General features: G+C 41.2%; 2 protein-coding genes across 5 annotated transcripts in view; both read right to left on the bottom strand.

The window, feature by feature from the left end:
- Window positions 1-2,343: 2,343 nt before the first annotated feature.
- LOC109989307 (uncharacterized) lies at window positions 2,344-8,911 on the bottom strand. Its single transcript, XM_020641009.3, has 4 exons — window positions 8,754-8,911; window positions 6,527-7,310; window positions 6,201-6,370; window positions 2,344-5,205 (listed from the first exon to the last, which is right to left on the bottom strand). The coding sequence occupies exons 2-4, from the start codon at window positions 7,262-7,264 to the stop codon at window positions 4,323-4,325; spliced, it is 1,791 nt and encodes a 596-aa protein (XP_020496665.2). The 5' UTR covers window positions 7,265-7,310; window positions 8,754-8,911; the 3' UTR covers window positions 2,344-4,322.
- Window positions 8,912-9,856: 945 nt separating this feature from the next.
- The window catches only part of LOC109989321 (serine/threonine-protein kinase WNK4), a 16,055-nt gene continuing 4,813 nt past the window's right edge, over window positions 9,857-21,098 (bottom strand). For 2 of the 4 annotated variants that reach the window (XM_065965014.1, XM_065965015.1), the window contains exons 6-22: window positions 21,086-21,098; window positions 20,306-20,525; window positions 19,933-20,211; window positions 19,657-19,837; window positions 19,312-19,520; window positions 18,816-18,913; window positions 18,479-18,614; window positions 18,216-18,332; window positions 17,210-17,293; window positions 16,572-16,617; window positions 15,814-15,924; window positions 14,016-14,590; window positions 12,886-12,934; window positions 11,772-12,249; window positions 11,411-11,610; window positions 11,221-11,315; window positions 9,857-10,566 (exon numbers count right to left, since the gene is read on the bottom strand). The exon at window positions 21,086-21,098 is cut by the window's right edge and continues 76 nt beyond it. In XM_065965014.1, the coding sequence (XP_065821086.1) occupies window positions 10,564-10,566; window positions 11,221-11,315; window positions 11,411-11,610; window positions 11,772-12,249; window positions 12,886-12,934; window positions 14,016-14,590; window positions 15,814-15,924; window positions 16,572-16,617; window positions 17,210-17,293; window positions 18,216-18,332; window positions 18,479-18,614; window positions 18,816-18,913; window positions 19,312-19,520; window positions 19,657-19,837; window positions 19,933-20,211; window positions 20,306-20,525; window positions 21,086-21,098 (2,894 nt within the window). In that variant the 3' untranslated portion in view covers window positions 9,857-10,563. The remainder of the gene's footprint in view (window positions 10,567-11,220; window positions 11,316-11,410; window positions 11,611-11,771; window positions 12,250-12,885; window positions 12,935-14,015; window positions 14,591-15,813; window positions 15,925-16,571; window positions 16,618-17,209; window positions 17,294-18,215; window positions 18,333-18,478; window positions 18,615-18,815; window positions 18,914-19,311; window positions 19,521-19,656; window positions 19,838-19,932; window positions 20,212-20,305; window positions 20,526-21,085) is intronic. The other 2 variants (XM_065965016.1, XM_065965017.1) reach the window with 2 other exon arrangements.

The following is a 21,098-nucleotide window of genomic DNA, read 5'->3' as shown; positions in this document are numbered from 1 at the left end:
ATGATACGGGACCCGCCCTGAACACGTCCATGATACGGGACCCTGAACACGTCCATGATACGGGACCCTGAACACGTCCATGATACAGGATCCGCCCTGAACACGTCCATGATACGGGACCCTGAACACATCCATGATTTGGGACCCGCCCTGAACACGTCCATGATACGGGACCCTGAACACATCCATGATACGGGACCCTGAACACATCCATGATACGGGACCCGCCCTGAACACGTCCATGATACGGGACCCTGAACACATCCATGATAAGGGACACGCCCTGAACACGTCCATGATACGGGACCCTGAACACGTCCATGATACGGGACCCTGAACACGTCCATGATACAGGATCCGCCCTGAACACGTCCATGATACGGGACCCTGAACACGTCCATGATACGGGACACGCCCTGAACACGTCCATGATTGACATTTTTTGATTAGTCACAGCGCCACCTGTTGACAACAGGAAGTTACTGCTTCTCAATTAGCATTAGCTATTGCTACAGGGTAGCTCATTTTCCCCTCAAAATTGGTGTGGACCATGCTAACACCTTGGCCATACAACACTTTCAAGGTCAAATGCCTACGTCCAACGCTGTCGCCATACGGACGCATCGCTCGCCATCAAACAGGAAGTAGTTTCTTCACAGGCTTAACATAGTTGTACTGTCCCGAAACTTCATACATATAATCCTGGTAGTAAAGTCAAACATTTGATACTGTTTAAGTGAGTGGGCGTGGCTTAATGGCTCAGTGGCGCCCCCTACAATATTTCAAACATTCAGCTCCCGCAGCACGTTGAACCTACAATTCTGAATTTTACTATGCATTTCCAACATTGAGTTTTGGGTGTCAACCCACGCCCAAAACTCAACAGGAAGTCCACAAATCACATCGCCATCAAACAGGAAGTGGCTGTAACTCCTATATACTTTGTCTGATCTTCTTGAAATTACATAGGTATGATCAGGGTTGGCCTCTGAACACAGTCACATAGCAATAATAAATTGTAACCATAGCCCCCCCCCCACTGCAAGTACTACATACCATATACAATGTCAGATTTACTCAAAATTTCACATGAACAATGTCAGTACTGGCATGATCACATCTAACCTAATACAATTATGCCATTAACATACTGCACGTACTGCATCTCAGATACTTTTTCTGATCTGCTTCAAATTTCACAGGTATGATCAGGGTTGGCCTCTGAACACACTGACATAACATTAGTTATGTTGCATTTATTTATATATATATATATATATATTTATTTATATATTTATTGATGCATTTACTTAATTATTTATTTATTTATTTATACATTATTGTATGCATTTCTCCCAACATTTATTTATTTATTATTTATTTATACTTTAGTCATTTTTTGTCCCTCATATCAATGTAGTAATCTGACAATGAGACAGGCCAATCTGGGACAAGTTGTGTTAGACAATACTAATCAAATGATTTTATTATTTCTCATTGCAGTTATTATAATTTGACCTTTTATTAGAAGTTTCTTCATTTCCAGATGTAGATGTGCAGTAGCCTATTTGTTATTAAGGTTACTCACTCAGTCAGTGTTAACAAGAAAGGAACACAGATAGTTTAGATTCTTGGATGAGTGGATTGGTTGTTCTGTGATCTGTTGGTAATGCCTCGCTGCCTCCAGTAGGGGGATATCGCGCGCCGCTTCAACGGCAGTTTGTGTTTTCCTTCATTCTCCTCTAACTGCTGTTTTCCCCGATTTAAGGTAAATATCGTACATGAAGCATTGTAAGTGTGAGAAGACATGTTAGCAATACATTTTCTTGTGTTACTGTGATGTTTTTTATGTACGAAAGTTACGTTTTGTACCGATTTACAGTTGAAAGTGTGTTGGGCTAATTCACACAAACGGGTTTGTTTTAGGTTTTAAACTAGTGTCAGGAGACCCCGTAGCTGCGCTGCCGTCTTCATCTGTGTAGCATGGCCCCCAAGTTATATTATAGTTAGTTAGTTATTATTATTAGTTATAATATTTACAGTCTATGGCCCCAAGCCACGGTTTTGTTTGTGTACTGTACTTTTAATGTAAGATATGTGTAATGATAACGTAGTGGGTGAGAAATACAAAATATATTTCATGTATTTTGTAATACTTATGTTTATTTAATGTAGTTAAAACAGATACCTTTGTCATGTAACAAAGTGCTTATGAATATGTAACTGTTATGCCTATAATGTGAAATATGTAAATTTGTTTCTTACAGTTTGAATACTAAAGTGACTCAATACATACGAGGGGAGGGGGGGCAACAGTTGTGCGTGGGGTCATTCTTCTCTCACTACTATTTCCTCTTATTGAAGGGCACAACACCAGCCGGTGAGTCTTAACACTGTTGATGAACATGGGGTTAGTCTGGAGAGAGTCGACACGTCTGCACCCTCAGTTCACAGGGAGGATGGTTGATGAGCCCCTCGTTTAAAAGATTCTGTCACACCGTCAAGGTAAAGAAAGTCACGCACAGATGCATCTTTCTACACAGTACTTGTCTGACTGTCTGAGGTAGAATCTGAATGACTGATCTCTGCTGCCAGCTGGTGTTCAAACAGCTTATGACACTCAAGGCTAAAAGTAGAAGTTATACAGCTAACTGATTCTTAAAGAACTGAGGTGGATTTCTTTGACATCTGGGGCGACTCCATCTCAACTTTGAGCAGAAAATGAAAACTTATATTTTACGATTCGTTTTATTTAATTGATGACACAAATCAAGACAAGATTAGTCAGATTGTTTGACAAAAAAAGTAAGATTCTCTTATACATCATCTGATGAAGCTCAAATGAACCAGGCCTCAAGTGGATTAATATTACAGGCTGTTTTAAAGAAACGTATGTTCAGGCACAAAGCAAACCCAACCAAAGAAACCTGAAGTACAACCCAGGGTCTTGGCTGAGAAAAAGGAAGACACAGTTCATATAGCTGTCATCTACACAATTCAGTGGTGGACCAAGGTGGCAATGCCTACCCTGCGTGAATAAGAGAAGGATAACTACTCTGTACGTGAAAGGAAAGCATAGTCTCAGATACACAAGATGTTTATCTTCTGGCTTTTCTCCACATGAATCAAAGAGGCTATACAGATACAAAAATGCAGTCCCTGTTGATGAGATGATATGAGTCTCTGGGGCCGATGGAAAACTGTCAGTGGTTTCCGGTGTAGCCAACAGTTTGTCACAAACAACTTCCAAGACTTCCTTTTCAGTGTGGTTTGCAGTCCAATTACAGTGGAAACTTTAGATGCGTCCGTGTTCTCAGATTGAAAGCAAAATGAAATTCTCCCCATCAGATATGTCTGCTAAGTGAACACTGCCATTTCTTGTTTCATTATATCACCCAGAGCAGCACATGTTTATCTGTTTCTGGTAATTCTCGGTTCAACTTCACTCTGGTTTACTGCCTTTTCTACCCTTTTAGGTAGAGATCTTTAAAAATAGATTTCAGAATGCTGACACTCAAGCGTGTAAGTGAAGTCCCGTAAACTTCGGAATATAAGTCGCACCGGTATATAAGACGCACCCTGTTTTTAAGGTCTCTTTGAGAGAGAAAAAACTTTAAACTGTTTTCCTGAGTGACGATTGATATTGTGTTCAGCGATGTCTACAACGTGCAGTTGTAGTTGCAGTTTGCGCTCCTACTAGCTACAGTACGGTAGTTGAGCTCTCAGCCTACTGCAGGGAAAGTTGTGAGGCACAGACCTGCTAGTTTGCGAGTCTCGCTGCCCGACTCCGCTTGTCACTCGTTAATATAGGAGTCTTTCAATCAAAAGAACACTCCACTATGTTTATTTACGGAACAATATACCACTGTTTCTGTAAATGCATGATTATGACCTCGTGAGGGAGAAAAGATGTGGAAAAAGTCGCGCAGCCAGCCCAAGACTGTATGTCTGCAGCCTGGTCTGTGTCGCCGTCTTTTCCAGCACAGCGTGCACTCAGCTTTCGATACACAATGAATTTTATAGTGGTGTATTGGTCGCACCGGTGTATAAGACACAGCCAACTTCTAAGATGAAAAAATAGGTATTAAATGTGCGGATTTTACGGTAACTCAAACTTTAAATCATCATTTTTGGTTGTGATCTTGTATTTTTTCATTTTCGCAAATCTTTTGTGGTTGCGTTGCCCTTTTAAACTTTTATTTAACCTTAATCATTTGCATGTGTTGTCCGGATGTTTTGTTTTTATAAACTTCCTTAAGCTTTCTCTTTGTGTTCGGTCTGTTGATCTTTCAGGTCCACTGTAGTTTTAACACTACAATGACCTACTGATCAAACCAAGCCTGCAAGGCTCCGTACAGTCCAGGATCTGCATATAACATGTTGTCTGCGGATGACATGTATGTGCCGTCGATAGTGCATGAATACTGCTGGTTGAGGTACTCGCCATGCCCAGACAGTGTTTCTTCTGAGGATCTACCCAGACATGCTGCGAGGTGGACAGTTGCTCTGAATGGAAAGATAAAGAGCACCAGGGACAGGGCCAGAGTGACAACATAGAACGGGATTTTCAACGGGAACCTGTATGGAATGAAGACTCGGTTTGTCCCAGGTTGACCAAATATTCCTCGTAGCTCCACCACACCGTTCCATGCTGGGTCTACTGATTTCAGAGCTTCAACGAAGATGTTTGGGATGAGCCCTGCGCCAGCATTCTTCATTGAGTTCCAGTATGGTGGCAGTTTGGTGGGCGGATGGTTATAGTGAATTTGACAGGGACGATGTTGTGGACAGCCGAAGGTCCTGTGATGAGGTTGTAGGCTTCCTTTAATAATACCATACGCCACTTTAGAATCAATGAGAGAGTTCCAGGGAGAATACAGGATCACATCTTCGATTGTGGACAGAGGGAGCAGAGAGCTGGCTGTCATCAGGGGCTCTTCAATTGATCCATGTGCTACGAAGATGATGTCGATGTTCTCTCTGTCTGTCTTCTTCTTTTTCTTATCTAACATTTGTTTTATATAATAAAATATGTCCACGAGTTTGAAGAAGATCTCAGTGTCATAATTCTCTGACAGCCATGACAAGATGGCTTGATCTTGACAATATCTTTTAACAATCTCGATGAAGTCTCTCTTTTGCTGAGGACTCCTGTTGCTGTTTTCAATGCAGCTCTTCAGTACTTGAAACTCCTTAAACATTTTTCTGTTGGAGGAAAATGAGAAAAGGGGCATCTTAGTCACAATTTTCCAATAAATAAAAAAACTTTGTCTTTCTAGGAGCTTTTTGGCAACAAGGTATCTGCAAAGAGTGCATGTGATTGCACCACCCTGCAGTTTTTGCCAGTCTTCACAACCTTGACCAGTTCCCCAATTGCTCCCAAAGGCTACACCATACATGTCACCAATTCATTTCATAAAATATTGATTCCATTAGATCTACAATATAACAGTGAATCAATCAATAACAATAAATCTTCTGTATGCCTCCTTGTGATTATTTTTCCATGTTGAAAGCTGTTTAAACATCTACCTTGCCATTTCTGGAGCCCTGTGTTGAGTCTAATCACCAATCAGAGGCTGTCCTTCACACTTTCCACCAACCAGAGGCTCTGTTACTGATGTGAGTCAGCGCTGATCTCAAAAGTGTTTGAATAGTGATTAATTAATTTCCCTGTCAATAAGCAATGGTTTCATAACCGCACAGCATCCTAAATAACTCTGAATATAATTTATAAATCTTTGAAATGAAGTGTAAATTACTATGTGCACTTGAATGGTATTGAAATGGACATGTGTAGTGCAGAAATGTCTTTTTCATAATCATTCACTTAATTTTTTTATTTATTCTTTAACAGTTTGGCATTTCAACATGAAAAATTGACTGTTGATGTCAGAAGACAAACAGTTAGCTCAGCCGTTAGAGGGAGCACTTCTCTCAGTCACTTAAAGTGGATTTGTAATGTGTTACAATAAAAACTCCCTCAAAACATCAGCGCTTGCATTTCAACTTAAAAAAGAAAATCTGCTGCAAATTTAGGCATTTTTTGGTCCAAGTAATCCAGCAGGACTGATCAGTTATGCGGTAGTTATTCACATCTTTCTCTATACGATCTTACTGCACCCTACAAACTCTTCATAAACATATTTCATGTAAACAGTTTGTGAGAGTCTGTGTGGAGAATCACAAAAATATCATACTTGATCTTATCCAGCTGCTCCCTCAGAGTGCGGCTGATCTTTTCAAGGTCGTTAGCTGTATCTCTCAGTGATTGGCTCGCTTCAGTCACATGATTCTTCTCAATCAGGTCTTTCCATTGGTTGATTGCCTCAGGAAGTTCAAACGCGATTCCAATCACTCCCCCAACAGCCTGACAATGAACAGAATCAAGACATGGTTTACTTTTAACATAATAAACCAACATATACATGAATTGTTTCATGTAGTAATGTGATATACATTGCAATGTAACACCGTTGAGCATTATTTACTTTAATTATTTTTTTGTGTAGTTAATTCATCTTACCATGGCACCTCCTTTAAGGACTGTTTTAAGTCCAGTCTTAGAGACTTCTTTAAACAGTTGTTGGCCTCCTTTGGCAAACAGAAATTGAAATTCCTTCCCACCAGCTGTCAGTGTGAAAAATGATAAAATACCAGCAAGTCCGACCATCAGTTCAGGGTTAAAGGCTCTCTGGTTGAGCCCTATGCTGCCTGGTCCTCCATTAAAAAATAAATTGGGCCGTTGGAGCATTTGCATAATGAAGTGAGGATGCATTCCACTTCGTCTGGCCATGGCTCCCAAGATTTCAGTCATGACATGACGGTCCAGATCATCAGGGCCTGTAAAGGATCCCGCCTGCTGCCTCTCTTCCTTCAGCTTCTGGAAGAGTTTCTGGATTTTTTTGGTAATTTCATTGCTCTGACTTTCTATCTCCTTCGCCTCTTTCATGGTGTCGCTTGACGAGAGGTGCTCAGTGATTTTAGTAATCACAGATATGCCGAGACCTACGCCTGAATACACTCCTCCCGCTAAACCTAACAATGGAGCAGCTGCACCGCCGGTGCACAGAGTGGCCACACCGGCTCCAAGTAAACATACAGCTCCAACCACTGCCACTGAACTGCCGACAACTTCACTGGCGTTACATTTCTCTCTGAGTGACTCAAGCTCCTGGGCCAGCTTCTTCAGCTTCCTTGCACACTGCTCCCTCTGCTCGATCCAGGAGAACATTTTCTCCAGCAGCTGGTCTGCAGTGGACATGGTGGAGGTCTCTGTGTCCTGCTGATCTTGCAAATAGAAAGAAAATCTGAAAGAAGAGAGTCAGAAGTGGAATAACAACACACTTTAAGTTCCCATCCAAAACCATCCAAGAACAGTTTCTTTGGTTGAATTTAAAGCAGACTTTGGGACATTCGGTCCAATTCAATTAATTCAGATAGTAAATAATAATGGGCTTTGAATAATCGTTGTTTAGTTTCCAAGTAATTTGGCTTGAAATGCCCCTTCCTGATGGTAACAAGGGCAGCCTCAGAGCCCTGAGACTTTTTCACATTATTTTTTATCCATTATTGCTTGTCCTTTAATTTTGACAAAACAGTTGTGTAATTCATTACGCCCAGAGGGGCTTCTAGATTAAAATATGATTGCCTTGTACTAACAAGTCCATCTGGTTCTGGTAACAGAGGTGGTAGAAGCTTGCTTATAGACTTTCCAAGGGCTTATGCCTTTTTGGCAGACTTTGTTTTTGTAAATGCTTTTTGTGTTTTGCATTTTTTGGCACTTTTTGTGAATATTTTTAACTGCACTTTGGGAGGTCGGCTAAAATACATTACACCATTGCTACATTTTATGACTACGCCTGTCTTATTTATCCAATTTTGAGGTGTTTGAAAGATAACCCTGCTGCACTTCTTATCCTTTAAGCCCAGGATGTTTGTTTAACCCAAGTGTCCCAGGAGGAAACTGCCAACAATGTATAGGTTCCTGTGTACGTGCAGTTTTGCCCGCCCGCCAAGCAGCAAAAAGTGTAGACCCCTCCCTATAAAAGCACCAGGACTTAACTTTGTCTCTAAGTCACTCTTACTGCATCATGTTCATGATAATAATCTTGTTACAAAACTTGTTACTGAGTGCTAGCTGACCGCGCCTAAAGAAATGTTTCCAACCCGAGTTGGAAGAATTATACACAGCAGACTGACATAAAGCAGAGCTGCTGGTTCATGTCATACTGAACATACTCTGTTGAACTTTCTCTGACCTTTTTTTAGATAAGAAAACTACACACGCCCTTTAAACTTTTCATATATATGTACAGTGTTGAACGGACCATGTCACTTTTGTGCAAATCTGCTGAGTCATTTTGCACTAAATATATATGTTCAACTCCTGTGATTGTTTAAGAAAACCTCATACTGTATATACATATTATGTTTAAACATGCTAAGTCACATGAAGAAGAAAAAATCAGAGTCTTATTGAGATGGAGTTAAAAGTTTGTAAAACAACAGAGAAGGCATATCGTGTTATTTAAAATTGAATGCATGGCATATGTTCACTTACAGACAACTAGAAGAAAAAAGTTGTCATCATGCTGGGCAGTTCTACAAGAAGTTTATTTCTTTGGGGCACAATAGAGAAGCTGTATATATTCAAATGCACTTTGTGACAATGTGCTGGTGAATCATAATCTTTTATCAAAGAGGTTTTATTCTTAGAAAAGCAAAGATTGAAAAAGGAACGAGTTTCTTACCTGTTGCTGGAGTGAAGTTCAGACAGATTCTGAGGCCAAACCCACGATCAGCTGTGTTTAAATAATGTCCAAACTGAAAGTAAGTTCAGGCTCTGTGAATGATCTTTTGTCTGAGTGCTGTACAGATTCTTGGGCTGTACTGCAGCTCAGTTTCTGTAAAACATGTGACGTTGCGTAAGCAGGCAGCTGCAGAGAATGCTTTCACTTTCTCCAGCCATGGTGAGGAGTAGTTTCCCAGTATCAGTCAGTGCAGGCTGCAATCTGTCCCTGAATGTTGCTGTAATGTCTTAACTGTAAAGGCTTTGCATATTATTTGGTTTTTGGTGTTCTCACAGTTTGTTTATGGTGAGTTCAGTCAGTATTAGAAACAATATGAGAACAACACGAGTGTTATGGTGTACATGTGTCCTGAAAAATCTTCAGATATTAAGTGATGTTTTGTGTGGCACAAAGAAACTGGTACAATCATATTTTTACTAACTAAGCAATCAAGCAAACATCAAGTGAATTTCATCTTTTAGCACTACTGAGAAAATGATCAATGTTTTTATTTCCTCATGCCTGGATTGTTGTTATGTTTTGTTTACCTGCCTCAGCTGCAGAGATGAAGCCAGTAAGAGTCTTGACAAAAACCAAACACTTTTGTCACATCACCAAACTTTCAGCCACAGCTTTTCTGTTACTTCTAGAATGTAAAATATCTGATACAAAAAGAGAGAGCAAGATAGTAATCTAACTGTCTCTACTCAATGGTTTTGGACAGCACTGGACACTAAATAACAAATAGAAGAGCATATGGTTAAATGGTAAATGGACTTGAGCTTGTAAAGCGCTTTTTCTAGTCTTCTGACTACTTAAAGCGTTTTTACACTGCAGGTCACACCTACACATTCACACACTGATGGTAGAGGCTGCTGTGTAAAGTGACTAATCCCAAGCATACACATTGACACGCCACTGATGAAGCAGCGGGAGAAACTTTGAGTTAAATGTCTTGTGGCTGCAGGAGTTGAGGATTGAACTCCTGACCTTTCGGTCTCTACTCTACCAACTGATCCACAGCCGGCCCCTATGTGTAATAAATAAGCAGAAACATCTACGGGTCAGTTCAAATAAGATATTTGACAACAATTTATTCAAAAGAAACATAAAAAAGATCCAAGAAGGATTAAGCAACAAATCCTTCCTCAGGTGAACTAAACTTTTAGAAATTGATTGGTGTTCAGATCATCATTATTAAACATGATTACTCGTTGATTTTACAACATCTGCATCACATGAATGTACCGACCTGAAACACGTTAACACACACTTTGAAAAACAGAAAAATACATGAAGAAAATATAAATATAATATAAATATATAATAATACATTCAAACTTTGTTTTTGAGGTAGTGGTGATAAACTCTGGAGGGCAAAATATAACAAACATTTACCACACATGACAAACCCTAAGTACAAAATGTGCACACCACGGCATGCGCCAGAGTAATCATTTAATCTCGATTAACTTGTTTTTTATGATTGTGGGAAGCCAAAAAATCCGAATTGAAACTTGATCATTTGACCGGCCTTATCGAACAGTCGAAGAAAATTCTGGCGTTCTGATTTGGAGATAAGTGGTTGTTAAAGGTTCATTTTAGAATTTTTCACAAGGCTCATTATTTTCTTGCTAAAGTGCTGAAATGCTGGAAAACTGAATAGAATGTAACACTTTCACATATCCACAGGTTTCAAAATAAAGTGATCAGTGAGCTTTCCTCTTCATCCTCAGTTTCATGTTTTCAGTCAGGAGCTTCTCTTCCTCTTTCACTGGAAGGAAAAGGTCAAAAGTCAGAGGTTTTCATGGGCAATCCCAACATCAGACCAATCTCTCTGATCAGCAAATTATTTAAAACAAATTTAAAAAAACTAGAAGCCTGGTAAACTATTTGAGACTGTTAGTTGAACTCTGGCATAGAACATTAGAACATTTATGCTTTAAGAAAAAAAACTGTCACTCAAAATGTACTCTTGAGTGACAGTTCATTTCCGTCCAGTGCCATCAAAGGTCATGCCACCCTGTAAAAGTCAGTGCCGCAGGTGGGCTACCCCAATTAAAAAAGTCTGGACACACCCCTGGTCTACACTATACAACATTCTACTGAGCAAATAACTCAGTTAAGATCTTTCTTTGGGTGCTTTTTTTTTTTTAGCTGTCTGAAGCTAGCAGACAGAGAAAACTTTAGGTTGACGAGCTAGTTGAAAACACTCTCTACAGCTGACTTCAAATTGGGAACGAAACAATCCTGTATTGATTCTTAAATATGCACTTGATTGCTACATGAAGACAAGTCTTAGGTCCAATGTCCTGATGTCATGCTAACAGTCTAATCATTTATTTTTTTTAAATGAAGGAAAAGGAATTCATACAGTTGCTAGGTAAAGATTTTCAGGAGTCTCGGGTTTGTCAAGAAAACCGCTCACCATGAAGCTGTGTTCAAGGGCAAAGGTCACACCTTTCCCTGCTCTCTCCTGAGATCCACTGCTGCTTCCGCTGACCGAGCTCTTTCTCATGATACCTGTAAGAAATTTGAATTTAGTTTTATTTTTCTGTCTTTTATTTATGTTATTATTCTGTTGGTTGCGTTGAGTAGGCAGCAGTTCGTCCTCCAACCTGCAGGGGGCAGCACGTCCAGTCTCTGCAGGCTGTTTTTGCGTGGGTAGCTTCCGGTCTTCGAGAGGCGACGTTGACGGTGATTCAAAATGGCAGATGGAGGGACGATGCCAGGAGGTGGGACTTTACCCATCTTTAGGTACAAGTCCTCAATTTCTCGCTTCTGATTGGCCTTCAGGTTATTTACCTCTGTCAGGTGTCTTGGATTAGAGTGAAAGGTTAAAAAGGATTTATGTGGCATTCAAGGTGTGTTTCATTGCTTTTTTCTTAAACTTTGTTCAAGGAATAACTTTCTTTTAAGTCAAAGATAAAATCAACAGGCGCAATTGTACAAACATGAACTCATCAATCCACCAATCACCTTTCACGTAGCTCCTGAAGCTCCACCCACATGTCCTCATTCTCGCTATCTGATTCGTCAGAGCTGATGTAGGGTGCAGAGCGACTCCATGGTTGGCCAAGGCTGTTGCTGCTCATCCCCGGGCTGCCAGCTGTCCCCTCCCATGCACTCAGCCTCTGTCCCTCTCTCCTCTTCCTCTCCTCTTCTTCCCTTTCTCTCCTGATCCCACCCTCCCCCAGCTCTCCAGGGTCGTCATTGGACCACAAATGTCTAGTTGGTGCTACTGTCACTGTGCTGATGCTGCTCTCTGATTCACTCTGCCCCTCTGTGCTGCTCTCTGAGCTTTCTGAACTGTCTGATTGGTCCAGCCTGGAGGGAGGCGGGGAGTGTGCAGTAGGTGTAGCATGGCTAAGGGGGCGGGCTTCCTGATGACTGACAGCAGGAACTTCTTTAGAGGGTGCCACCTGGAAACGACCAACGGTGAAGATAGATTTTTTCACTGAAACAAAAACAGAAGAGGAGTTTTCAGAGCTGAAGAGATAGAGATGCAGTTTGTCCTGCGGGTGGCGCTGTGAGGGAAATCAAACATGTAATCTGAAGAGTTAAGACTGTGAATAACTGTTGTTGTTAAATTAGGTTGCAGGTCTGCTTCTTGTGGTGCATTCCTGAAATCGCCATCAAGAATTGTTAATGGGAACATGAAACATATTTCAAATGCCTAAATACAACATCACGCGCGCTGCACTTGACTTGTACGTGGCACTTTTCTCTGCACTCGACCTAACAGTCAGTGATGTCACTACAATTGAAAGCAGATAAACAGAAATCAAAACAGGGTAATTGCTGACAGATTTGACTGTCTTCATTTGAAAATGTAAAATGTTCTCTTTTTTTGTGTTTGCAGTGGTTTATGGAGTTGCATTGCCCTAAGTCATCAATCTCTTTTTTTTGCCATTATAAGTGTTTAATCTCAACTCGGTAGAGCACAGAGAAAAAAGAAACTACACTGCTTCTACCTCCTCTCTCTGGAAGATGAACCACTCACTGTTTAGTGATGGATGAAAGTGAGGCCTGTGGAGTTTAACTAACTGAACAAAACCATTGTGAACAACAACTGGCAGAAGGTTTGTCTTACCCTCCTGAACGGGTGACAGTCTAGGTGACAGTGGCATGAGGGAGGATGCCTGGAGGAAGTAAAATCCATGTTATTCATGTTAACTTAAACTAAGTCTTTCTTAGTTCCTGATTAAAAAAACATGATCTACATGCAGCATTTTAAAAATGATGAAACATAACAGGGAAATAAATGTAATAGAAACTATATTAATGATTTCAAATTAAAGTTGAATATTAAACAATGGAAACAAAAACAAATCTATAGCTGAAGGTTCTCACTGCAGTTCACACTGTGTGATTTCAGGCCTGGTTTTCCACTATAGCCAACAATTTTTGGCAGTTGCCAACAAAAGCCAGAATTCAGAAACAAACTGGTGCCTTCTACTACGACAGCCCCAGGTACTGTAGTAGTAGTCTTAACAAGTTATTCCACAAGTTCCTCTCTCCCACGATGTTTTCTGGCTCCACCTGGGGTATAATGAGGCCACATCGGATATGTTATCTCTGCAGCAGTTTCGGGTAGACCACGTGTTGTCTTATTGCCCAGAAATCCTGAAATGCCTTCTTCTGATCAGCACAAAATCCCTCTTGGATCACTAACGTCTTTAGTTCGTCCATTTTTTGAGGGAAAGACTCCTTTCTCTTCTTCAGTCTTCTAGTGTGAGTCTAGTGTGAGTGTGCCCTCAGACAACCCTTAAGCTAGATGGGGCCGTGTGGTCTGATTATTACAGATTTCTCAGGATAAGCAGTATAGATCATGGATGGATGAATGGAAGGATCCCTAATGTGCTTTTTTTTATTCCAGGCTAAAAAGAGAGCACTTAAAAAATGGGGTCTGACACAATTTAAAAAAAAAAGATTATTCCACTTAATAGAAATAATCTTTCCATTTGTCCATGGTCTAAATTGAATTTGTTTTGATGGCCCCATTGGACAGCCCTCCGATTTTTCCATCAGATATACTTTTATTGGAACAGCAGGTATCCTGAATGGAAGTGCACAATAAGAGTTTGACCAGGTGGACAATACTACCCCCCCCCCCCTCCCCCCCTTCCCAATAAACAGAAAATACTGGTCGTTATTTTTCTTCATTCAGGATGAGCTCCTTAAAATTTTATCAGGACAGCCTTTGTTTTAACAGAAACTCACCTGCCGTTGCTCCATTTCTGTATGAGGGGTAACTGGAGTCCAACCATGTTGCACTCCCTTCTGGCTGTAATGGGTGGAGCCTGTCTCATTGGTGAGAGGATTGTAGGACTCCTGGGAGCGGATTGGAACTGGGGAGGGGGCATGGCTTGGCAGATTGATCTTAGGACTCAGCATTGGAGACATGGGGGGAGTGAGGACAGTTGGGGGGGAAGGGTAGGGGGGTGACATGGGATGGGACTTGGGGTCAAACCCCTGATTCGGGGTACCAGGAGGGGGAATGATGGAATGGGCCATGCTCATGGCTAGAGAGAGTACATTGGCCAGAGAGAAGATAGGCTGGTCTGGAGGAGGCCACTGAGAAGGAGACGAAGGAACTGAGGGGGAAGTTGGGGATGTAAAGAGGGAAGTGTTACTGTGGACCCTGGAGAGGCCAGGGGAGGTGCTCTGGGTTGAAAAGGTGTAAGGGGAGTAAGGGGACGATGGGAGATGGTATGTAGGAAGGGGGGAGGCTAGAGGAGGGGCAGAGTCTGCAGGGGGGTAATGGAGGAGGTGTGGAGGAGACTGATGGGAGGGAGCTGGAGAGAAAGAGGAAATTGTTAACAGACATCTTTTGTACATACATATATAAATGTCAGACATCAGCATGAGTTTTATTTCTCTCAATATTTGTTTCTGTTTTATAAATTTAAGTCCATGGGCGACAGAGAAAATCTCACTAGAGACTGCTTTCAACCTATGGGTGGCTAAAAATGCTGATAAATTTGTCACACATGAAATGCATGAAAACCAATATGAGCCAACTTATTGTATTTCTAAAATAATCAGCATTTATTCATCTAGAAGTGATAAGCCTAAATCATGAATTGATTTACTCGGGTTAAGCTTCATCTGGGAGAATAACCAGCCCCAGAGAAGATGTTCACGATGACATCTACAGAAACCAAGCTCTGGGTGCCTTCTCTTAACAGTGGCAGAACTTAAACACCTGAAAAAATGCCCAATATCATCAAACCATACTGGAAGGAAATCCAAGAGATTGTAAAGAAGGCCAGAACAGTTTTGGTTTAAAACAGTCCAGTTTGCAACTTTGTGGCAAGACCCAGAAAGGAGAAATGTTACAGGCTACACAATCTCACAAATCCTCTTCACCATGGGAATGAACCTCCTTTTAACAGCTGCAGTGAAACCAAGACTGAGGATCAACAATGGAGTCTGTTTGCAGGCATTTGACAAAGAGATTTTAAAGAGGATCTCACGGTGACCACCACAACCCATGTGGAGGCAGGGTGGGTGCTTATCTTTGTAGGAGTTGTAGATACATTGTTTCTGGACTCTGCAGAGGAGGTGGGTGAGAGGAGGATGTTAGTGAAGCTGACATCCATCATGGACAACCCCTCTCACCCCCTGCATGACACTGTGGGGGCCCTGAGCAGCTCCTTCAGCAGCAGACTCAGACACCCACCCTGCAAGACAGAGCGCTACCGCAAGTCGTTCATCCCATCTGCAGTCAGACTGTTTAATCAGACTCTTTAACAACATCACCACCTCATGCTACACACTGTGTGTGTTTTGTTAATAACAAGTTACTGTGTAATTTTACATTTACATTATTGTATTTTTTTATTTTATTTAAATGATGTAAATATGTTTGATCTGTTTTTGAACTTCTATTTTTATTTTTTATAAGTATATTCCCGTCCCCTGTTTTTCTGGAGCTGCTGTAATGCACAAATTTCCCCCACGGTTTCCCCCACGGTGCCACCCAAGTTTATCTTTATCTTTATCTTTATCTTTATACCTGAAGAGGTGTGGAAGGACTGTGACCTCTGGGGTCTGCCAGTGGGTGTGGCCTCGGAGTTTGTGTAGACATTGTCTGACTTCAAGGGGGAGGGGTCAACCTCTGTAGTATCTGAAAGAAGACACATTGATCATTCAGCCTGTCTGAGGAGGAAAGGGATTCATTGGGGAGATGCATCAATTGTGAAAATGGGCGCATATATCGAAGTTTTACGTTGTTAAAACTGATTGCCGATTCCCATACAGATGTTTTTTAAATGTATTTTTCATTTTAATGTATGTCCAAGTTAGTCCCATTTAAATCTGGATCTTCATCAGAGACCTTCATGACTTCTTTTATATTTGTTGTTTGTTTGTTTCTTGTTTGTTGTTTTTTAAATAAGCTATGAGATGTGATTTATTAGAATTGTTGCTAGTAGTCCCTACTCTCGATGTGTCACAAAACAAGTTCTACGAACTGTTTGTTGTTCCCCCGAGACTCCAACATCTTCTTCAAAAGTTTCACTATGAAACAAATCAAAGTTTTTCAAACAGGAAACTTCTTCTCCCAAATAAAGAAAGAATCTCTTCTCACAATCAGCAGTTCGGCATACTAGCTTACAAGCATTCAATTGATGTAACAAATCGGTGCATGGTGTTATTTGCAGATGGGTCAATGTCTGTCAAAAGAAACAAGTATCGGCCGACCTGGTGTTCAACTGATATATACGTGCATTGCTCCTTAATGTGCCCCTTTCACAGTTTTTGTGTCTTTCTTACCAGGAAGTGAAGATGAGGATGAGAGGGCCTTGGCTGCAACCATTGGCTGGAAAAAATAAATAAATATATATAAAGGTCTGTCCATATTACTGTCAAGATTTTTAAAACATTAATCCTGAATCAGAAAATGAACAATTATGGTTGTAGAGTAATCCTTTACCTTTTCTTAATCTTATCCTACAGACTTTATTAATTTATGCTCTGGTATGAGTTTCATTTGAAGGAGTTAGCTCTGACTTTAGAAAACTAAAATTTGACTGATTGTATCAAAGCTTGTTTCACTTCTGGGAGGAGAATTGTTGTGGCTCGTTGTGCCATTGCTTGTGTCGGATTAGAAATCAGGCTACATGTTTTCATCTGAACAGGGTAATGACAGTATGAAACATTAACAGCACAATGAGTTTTCACATAAATATCTACATAAACCCACAGTACATCTAAAAGTACTTCATTCTTTGATTTTATAATTCATGCATGAAATTGTTAATAATCACTCACATCTTTTTTTAAACAAGACCCTAAAACTTCCATTGAGGTGAGTTAGATTTGGCCAATGTCACAATGTCACACACACACACACACACACACACACACACACACACACACACACACACACACACACACACACACACACTTACAGTTGTCTCCGCCCGGTTTATGATGTCATACATGCGGAAAATAAATCCTTGTCGTTCTGATGGCAGAATGAAGTCTCTGTGGATCTGAGTAAAGAAATGAAAAATAAAAAGCTGAAAACAAAATCCAACATATAGTAAAAAAGTCATCTTTAATTTTATAAACTGAATGGAGGTCTATAGGCAACTTGAAAACAGAGACACTCTAAACCTCAATAATGGCGAGGAGTCCAGGAGATCGCAGGCACAGCAATGATTACATCTTAAAGTACTAAATGATTGTTCCAACATCAATCTAAAAAAAGCTAAAGCACATCTAGTACATCCGAAAGTGTGTAAAAACTAAATTAAAATTGAAATGCAATTCAGGTTTTCGCCTTTATGGATGGGACATCTGAAGGGTGACAGAAAATGTGTGGAAGAGAGAGTCAGGGAGACAGGTAAGTATGAAACCAACACTCAAAGAAGTGTAATATGTTCAGGGGAATTCAAAATAATACAAGCACTGGACACTTTGCTAATATCAAAAGTATGTCTCAAAGTGTAGACAGCACATGGCAACAAGTCAATGAAGCCGAAATATTAGTTCAAGTACAAGGGTTTACGTTTTTCGGCCTATTGTGTGTTTTAAATATGAGTTTGTTTAGTCCGATCGAAACTCTCCTATGCTGAAAAATAAAGCCAAAAGTCAAATTGCAAAAACTGCAGTTCCTATAATTGCCACTTGAGGCTAGTGCGAGCGAGCAGTGAGTCTGCTACACAAGTTTATCCGGCTCCCGTTGACAAACCACAGGATGATATCTCTTTCCCTACATTCATTTTGAATACAGCCTCTGATTGAATACCATTATTCTACAAAGATGTTCCGTTGTGGTTGCAACAACACACCGTGGCTCCGGCCTCTACGTCAGGAGGTGATGTTGAGACGCAGCGCACGGAGATGAAACCCACAGTTCTTTTGGATTCTGATTAAATCAATGCTGCGCTTTGATTGGCTGTTGGTGCTCACCATCACAGAGGCGATGTCCTCTGGATTGTCTCCATCCAGGTCGAACTTAAATGTCACCATCTTACTGTCGTGAGTCTGCAGCTGACACTCAACCACGCGGTCCTGCAATTCTGAAAGCTGAACACACACACACACACACACACACACACACACACACACACACACACACACACACACACACAAGGTGTTTTAAACAGCATGTCTTGTGTTTTGTATACATGGTACACTTGGATTTAATGACTACTTTTGGCTCAGGTTTTCACCCCTATGATTTTCAGACGAGCCCTCGCTCTCTTCTTGAACTGCTTTGTAGATTCCGTTGAGGTCACTTCCTTGGTGCCCATGTCTGATTGGCCATCGTTGCCGTCACTGAAACCTGAGGTAACATCAGAGGCATAGCTACAAAGAAACAAAATGATAAAAAATTTAAAAAAAACACTTAAGATTTAAAGTAACAAAAGCAAGTGGAAACCCCTTTGTGTTTTAGAATGACCCTTTGTAATCTTTATACTTTGTGTGGACAGAGTTTCAGCATGAAGACATTTGACCTAGTTTATGATCTCTAGGCTCTGTGTGTGTGTGTGTTTGTGTGTGTGTTACCTGTCAACTGGTGAGGAAAAGCCAGAGACTGACCCAGACTCGGGCCTTCTGGCTTTGTGGGACACAGCGATGCTCTGGAGGAAACACAGAGATGATCCCTATTATGCAAAAGAGGAAAACCTTTTTCTAGGAAACTGTCAAAGCACTCTCGTGTCAGTACCTTTTTATCTCCTCAAGAGGGAGACAGAGGCCGTGACAATATGTCTGTTACTTTTAAAAATATATTATCAGGAAATGAACTTAAGCAATGAATAAGAGATCATTCCTAATGTAGGACATTTGAGATGCTTAAATTAAACAGAAACCTGTGTTACATTGCTAATTTCAAAGCCACCACACTTCATTGTCAAAAGATTATTTTTGCCTTACAGGAAAACTAAATCTGCTTCAGTTGCCCAGACCTGTTTGCATTAAAGGTAGTGACAGCTGCAGAAGTCTGTGCTCATAATAGGTTGCCCATCACTCTGCCTATACCCAAGTCCTTCCCTCTACTCACCCTGGGAAAACGCAGAACGGGGAGTGGCGGAGGTTTTGAATGAGTCCAATAGCCAAGGAGAGGGGCCTTGGGCCGAGGGATCGCCGGAGCCACAGGGGAAGGAGTGGGGACAGAAGAAATGGCGGCGGGGTTAGTGACATGTTGGAGCGTGGGCTCAACCTTCCCCGGTACAGCTGAGGGGCTGATGCGGCTTTCTATTTCACAGTCCGCTGCCATGTCAACCAACAGGAGAAACACAAAAATATATTTCAAAATGTGATTTAAAAAAAAAAAAAAAGGCACGTCAATAACTTTAGCTGTATAATATATAGATGACATTATATGTTTGTTAGATTATTTCCTGACACATAGCGGAGGAGTGTGTGCTGTGCTTGGTGGTCTTGCTGTCGTCCTCATCTCCGTCTGCCTTGCTCGAGACACCGCTGATCCCAGAATCCACGGGGCTGCTTGATGATGATGTCATTGTCACAGAGGGCAGGGCTTGCATCCAGGCAGGGGTGAGGCCTGACGCGGCTGCTGAGTCGTGCTGGAAGACATTTAAACATGACCGCTTGACTTTTCTCTTTTGTCTCACTAAGCACTTGGTAAATACAAGTATTGAATATATATCTTAATACATACTGTGTCAATTACTATACGAGTGTTTCTCCTTAGACACACCTGATTGGATGCCTCTCTAGTATTACTGCTTATGGCACCTGCAGTTTCCTGACTGGACAGCGCTGGTTGTTTGGGGGCGGAGTCAGACAGCTCCTCGATTACAGCTTCCTTCTGGCTGTTCAGAGTTTTGTCCAGTAACTGGTGTTTCTTCTCTCGCTGACGCTTAATGGCTGTCACTCTGTGTCTGATCGCCTTGGCAACCAGCTTATAGTCTGCCTCACACAGAAACCCGAGCACCACCTGTGAGACAGACACCGAGATAGACAGGTAAGTTGGACCCCTCCCCAAAAGGTGATGTCATCATGTGATGTCGTTCATGTAGCATTGCAGGTACCATCTCCTGGGCCACCTCCTCGGGGACGTCTTCGTACAGCTCGAACAAGAACTCGATGGCGTTGTTGTCTTTGTATTTCCCCTGCAGCTTCCTGTTCTGGTCCATCCTCAGCCAGAGTTTAAGCGCTGCCTTCGACCCGTCGTCGTCCTCAGCCAGATCCACATGGACCCCGGACTGCTCCAGGAAGAACCGGTGATTCAGCAGGTCCTGAATTGTGAACCTGCAGGATCAAACAATGATTTAAAAAAAAAAAAAAAGCAACTCAGACAAACAGGAACGCAGATATGTTCTGTAACTCCAAACTGAGGAAGTGAGGTTATCATACTCTTACAATCACAGGAGGACTTTTAAAAAAATTATAATAAATGGGTCAAAAGGATGCTGAAATAACCTCATGATGAAGTTTTGTTAAATGTGTGAATTCATACTTTGTCAGGTCTATCGACAAGACGAGGCAAGAAAAAACTTTGAAATGAAGTTTGGAATCACCATTTCTGATTTAACGTCGGGAAAATCTTACTTCACAGTTGAAATGTTGGTGAATACTAGTCACCAACATAAAGTCATTTATTTCAAATTATTTACGCTGGCTGCAACACATCTACTGTTGGAAATCATGTCTTGCCATTGTCTTTGCATGTACATGTTTTGCTTTGAACACTCATTAATCTACAGTCTATGGTCCTGACCCGCTGTCATTCAACAAAACTGTCCAATCAGAGAGTTCTGTTTTCATCTTGATGATGTCAGCTGATGCTGTGCTGTGATTGGTCATGCTACCTCTCACTGCTGT

The sequence above is a fragment of the Labrus bergylta genome, chromosome 16 (assembly GCF_963930695.1).
Source record: "Labrus bergylta chromosome 16, fLabBer1.1, whole genome shotgun sequence".
Classification (NCBI taxonomy): Eukaryota; Metazoa; Chordata; class Actinopteri; order Labriformes; family Labridae; genus Labrus; species Labrus bergylta.
This window is presented reverse-complemented; position numbering and strand designations above follow the sequence as displayed.

What these genes read in the sequence shown, in the direction of transcription:
- LOC109989307 (XM_020641009.3), bottom strand. Translation starts at nt 7,264, where the DNA reads ATGTCCACTGCAGACCAGCTGCTGGAGAAAATGTTCTCCTGGATCGAG. An exon ending in TCCTTAAAGGAGGTGCCATG is followed by an intron (nt 6,371 to 6,526) that starts GTAAGATGAATT and finishes GTTCATTGTCAG; the next exon opens with GCTGTTGGGGGAGTGATTGG. An exon ending in GAGCAGCTGGATAAGATCAA is followed by an intron (nt 5,206 to 6,200) that starts GTATGATATTTT and finishes TTCCTCCAACAG; the next exon opens with AAAAATGTTTAAGGAGTTTC.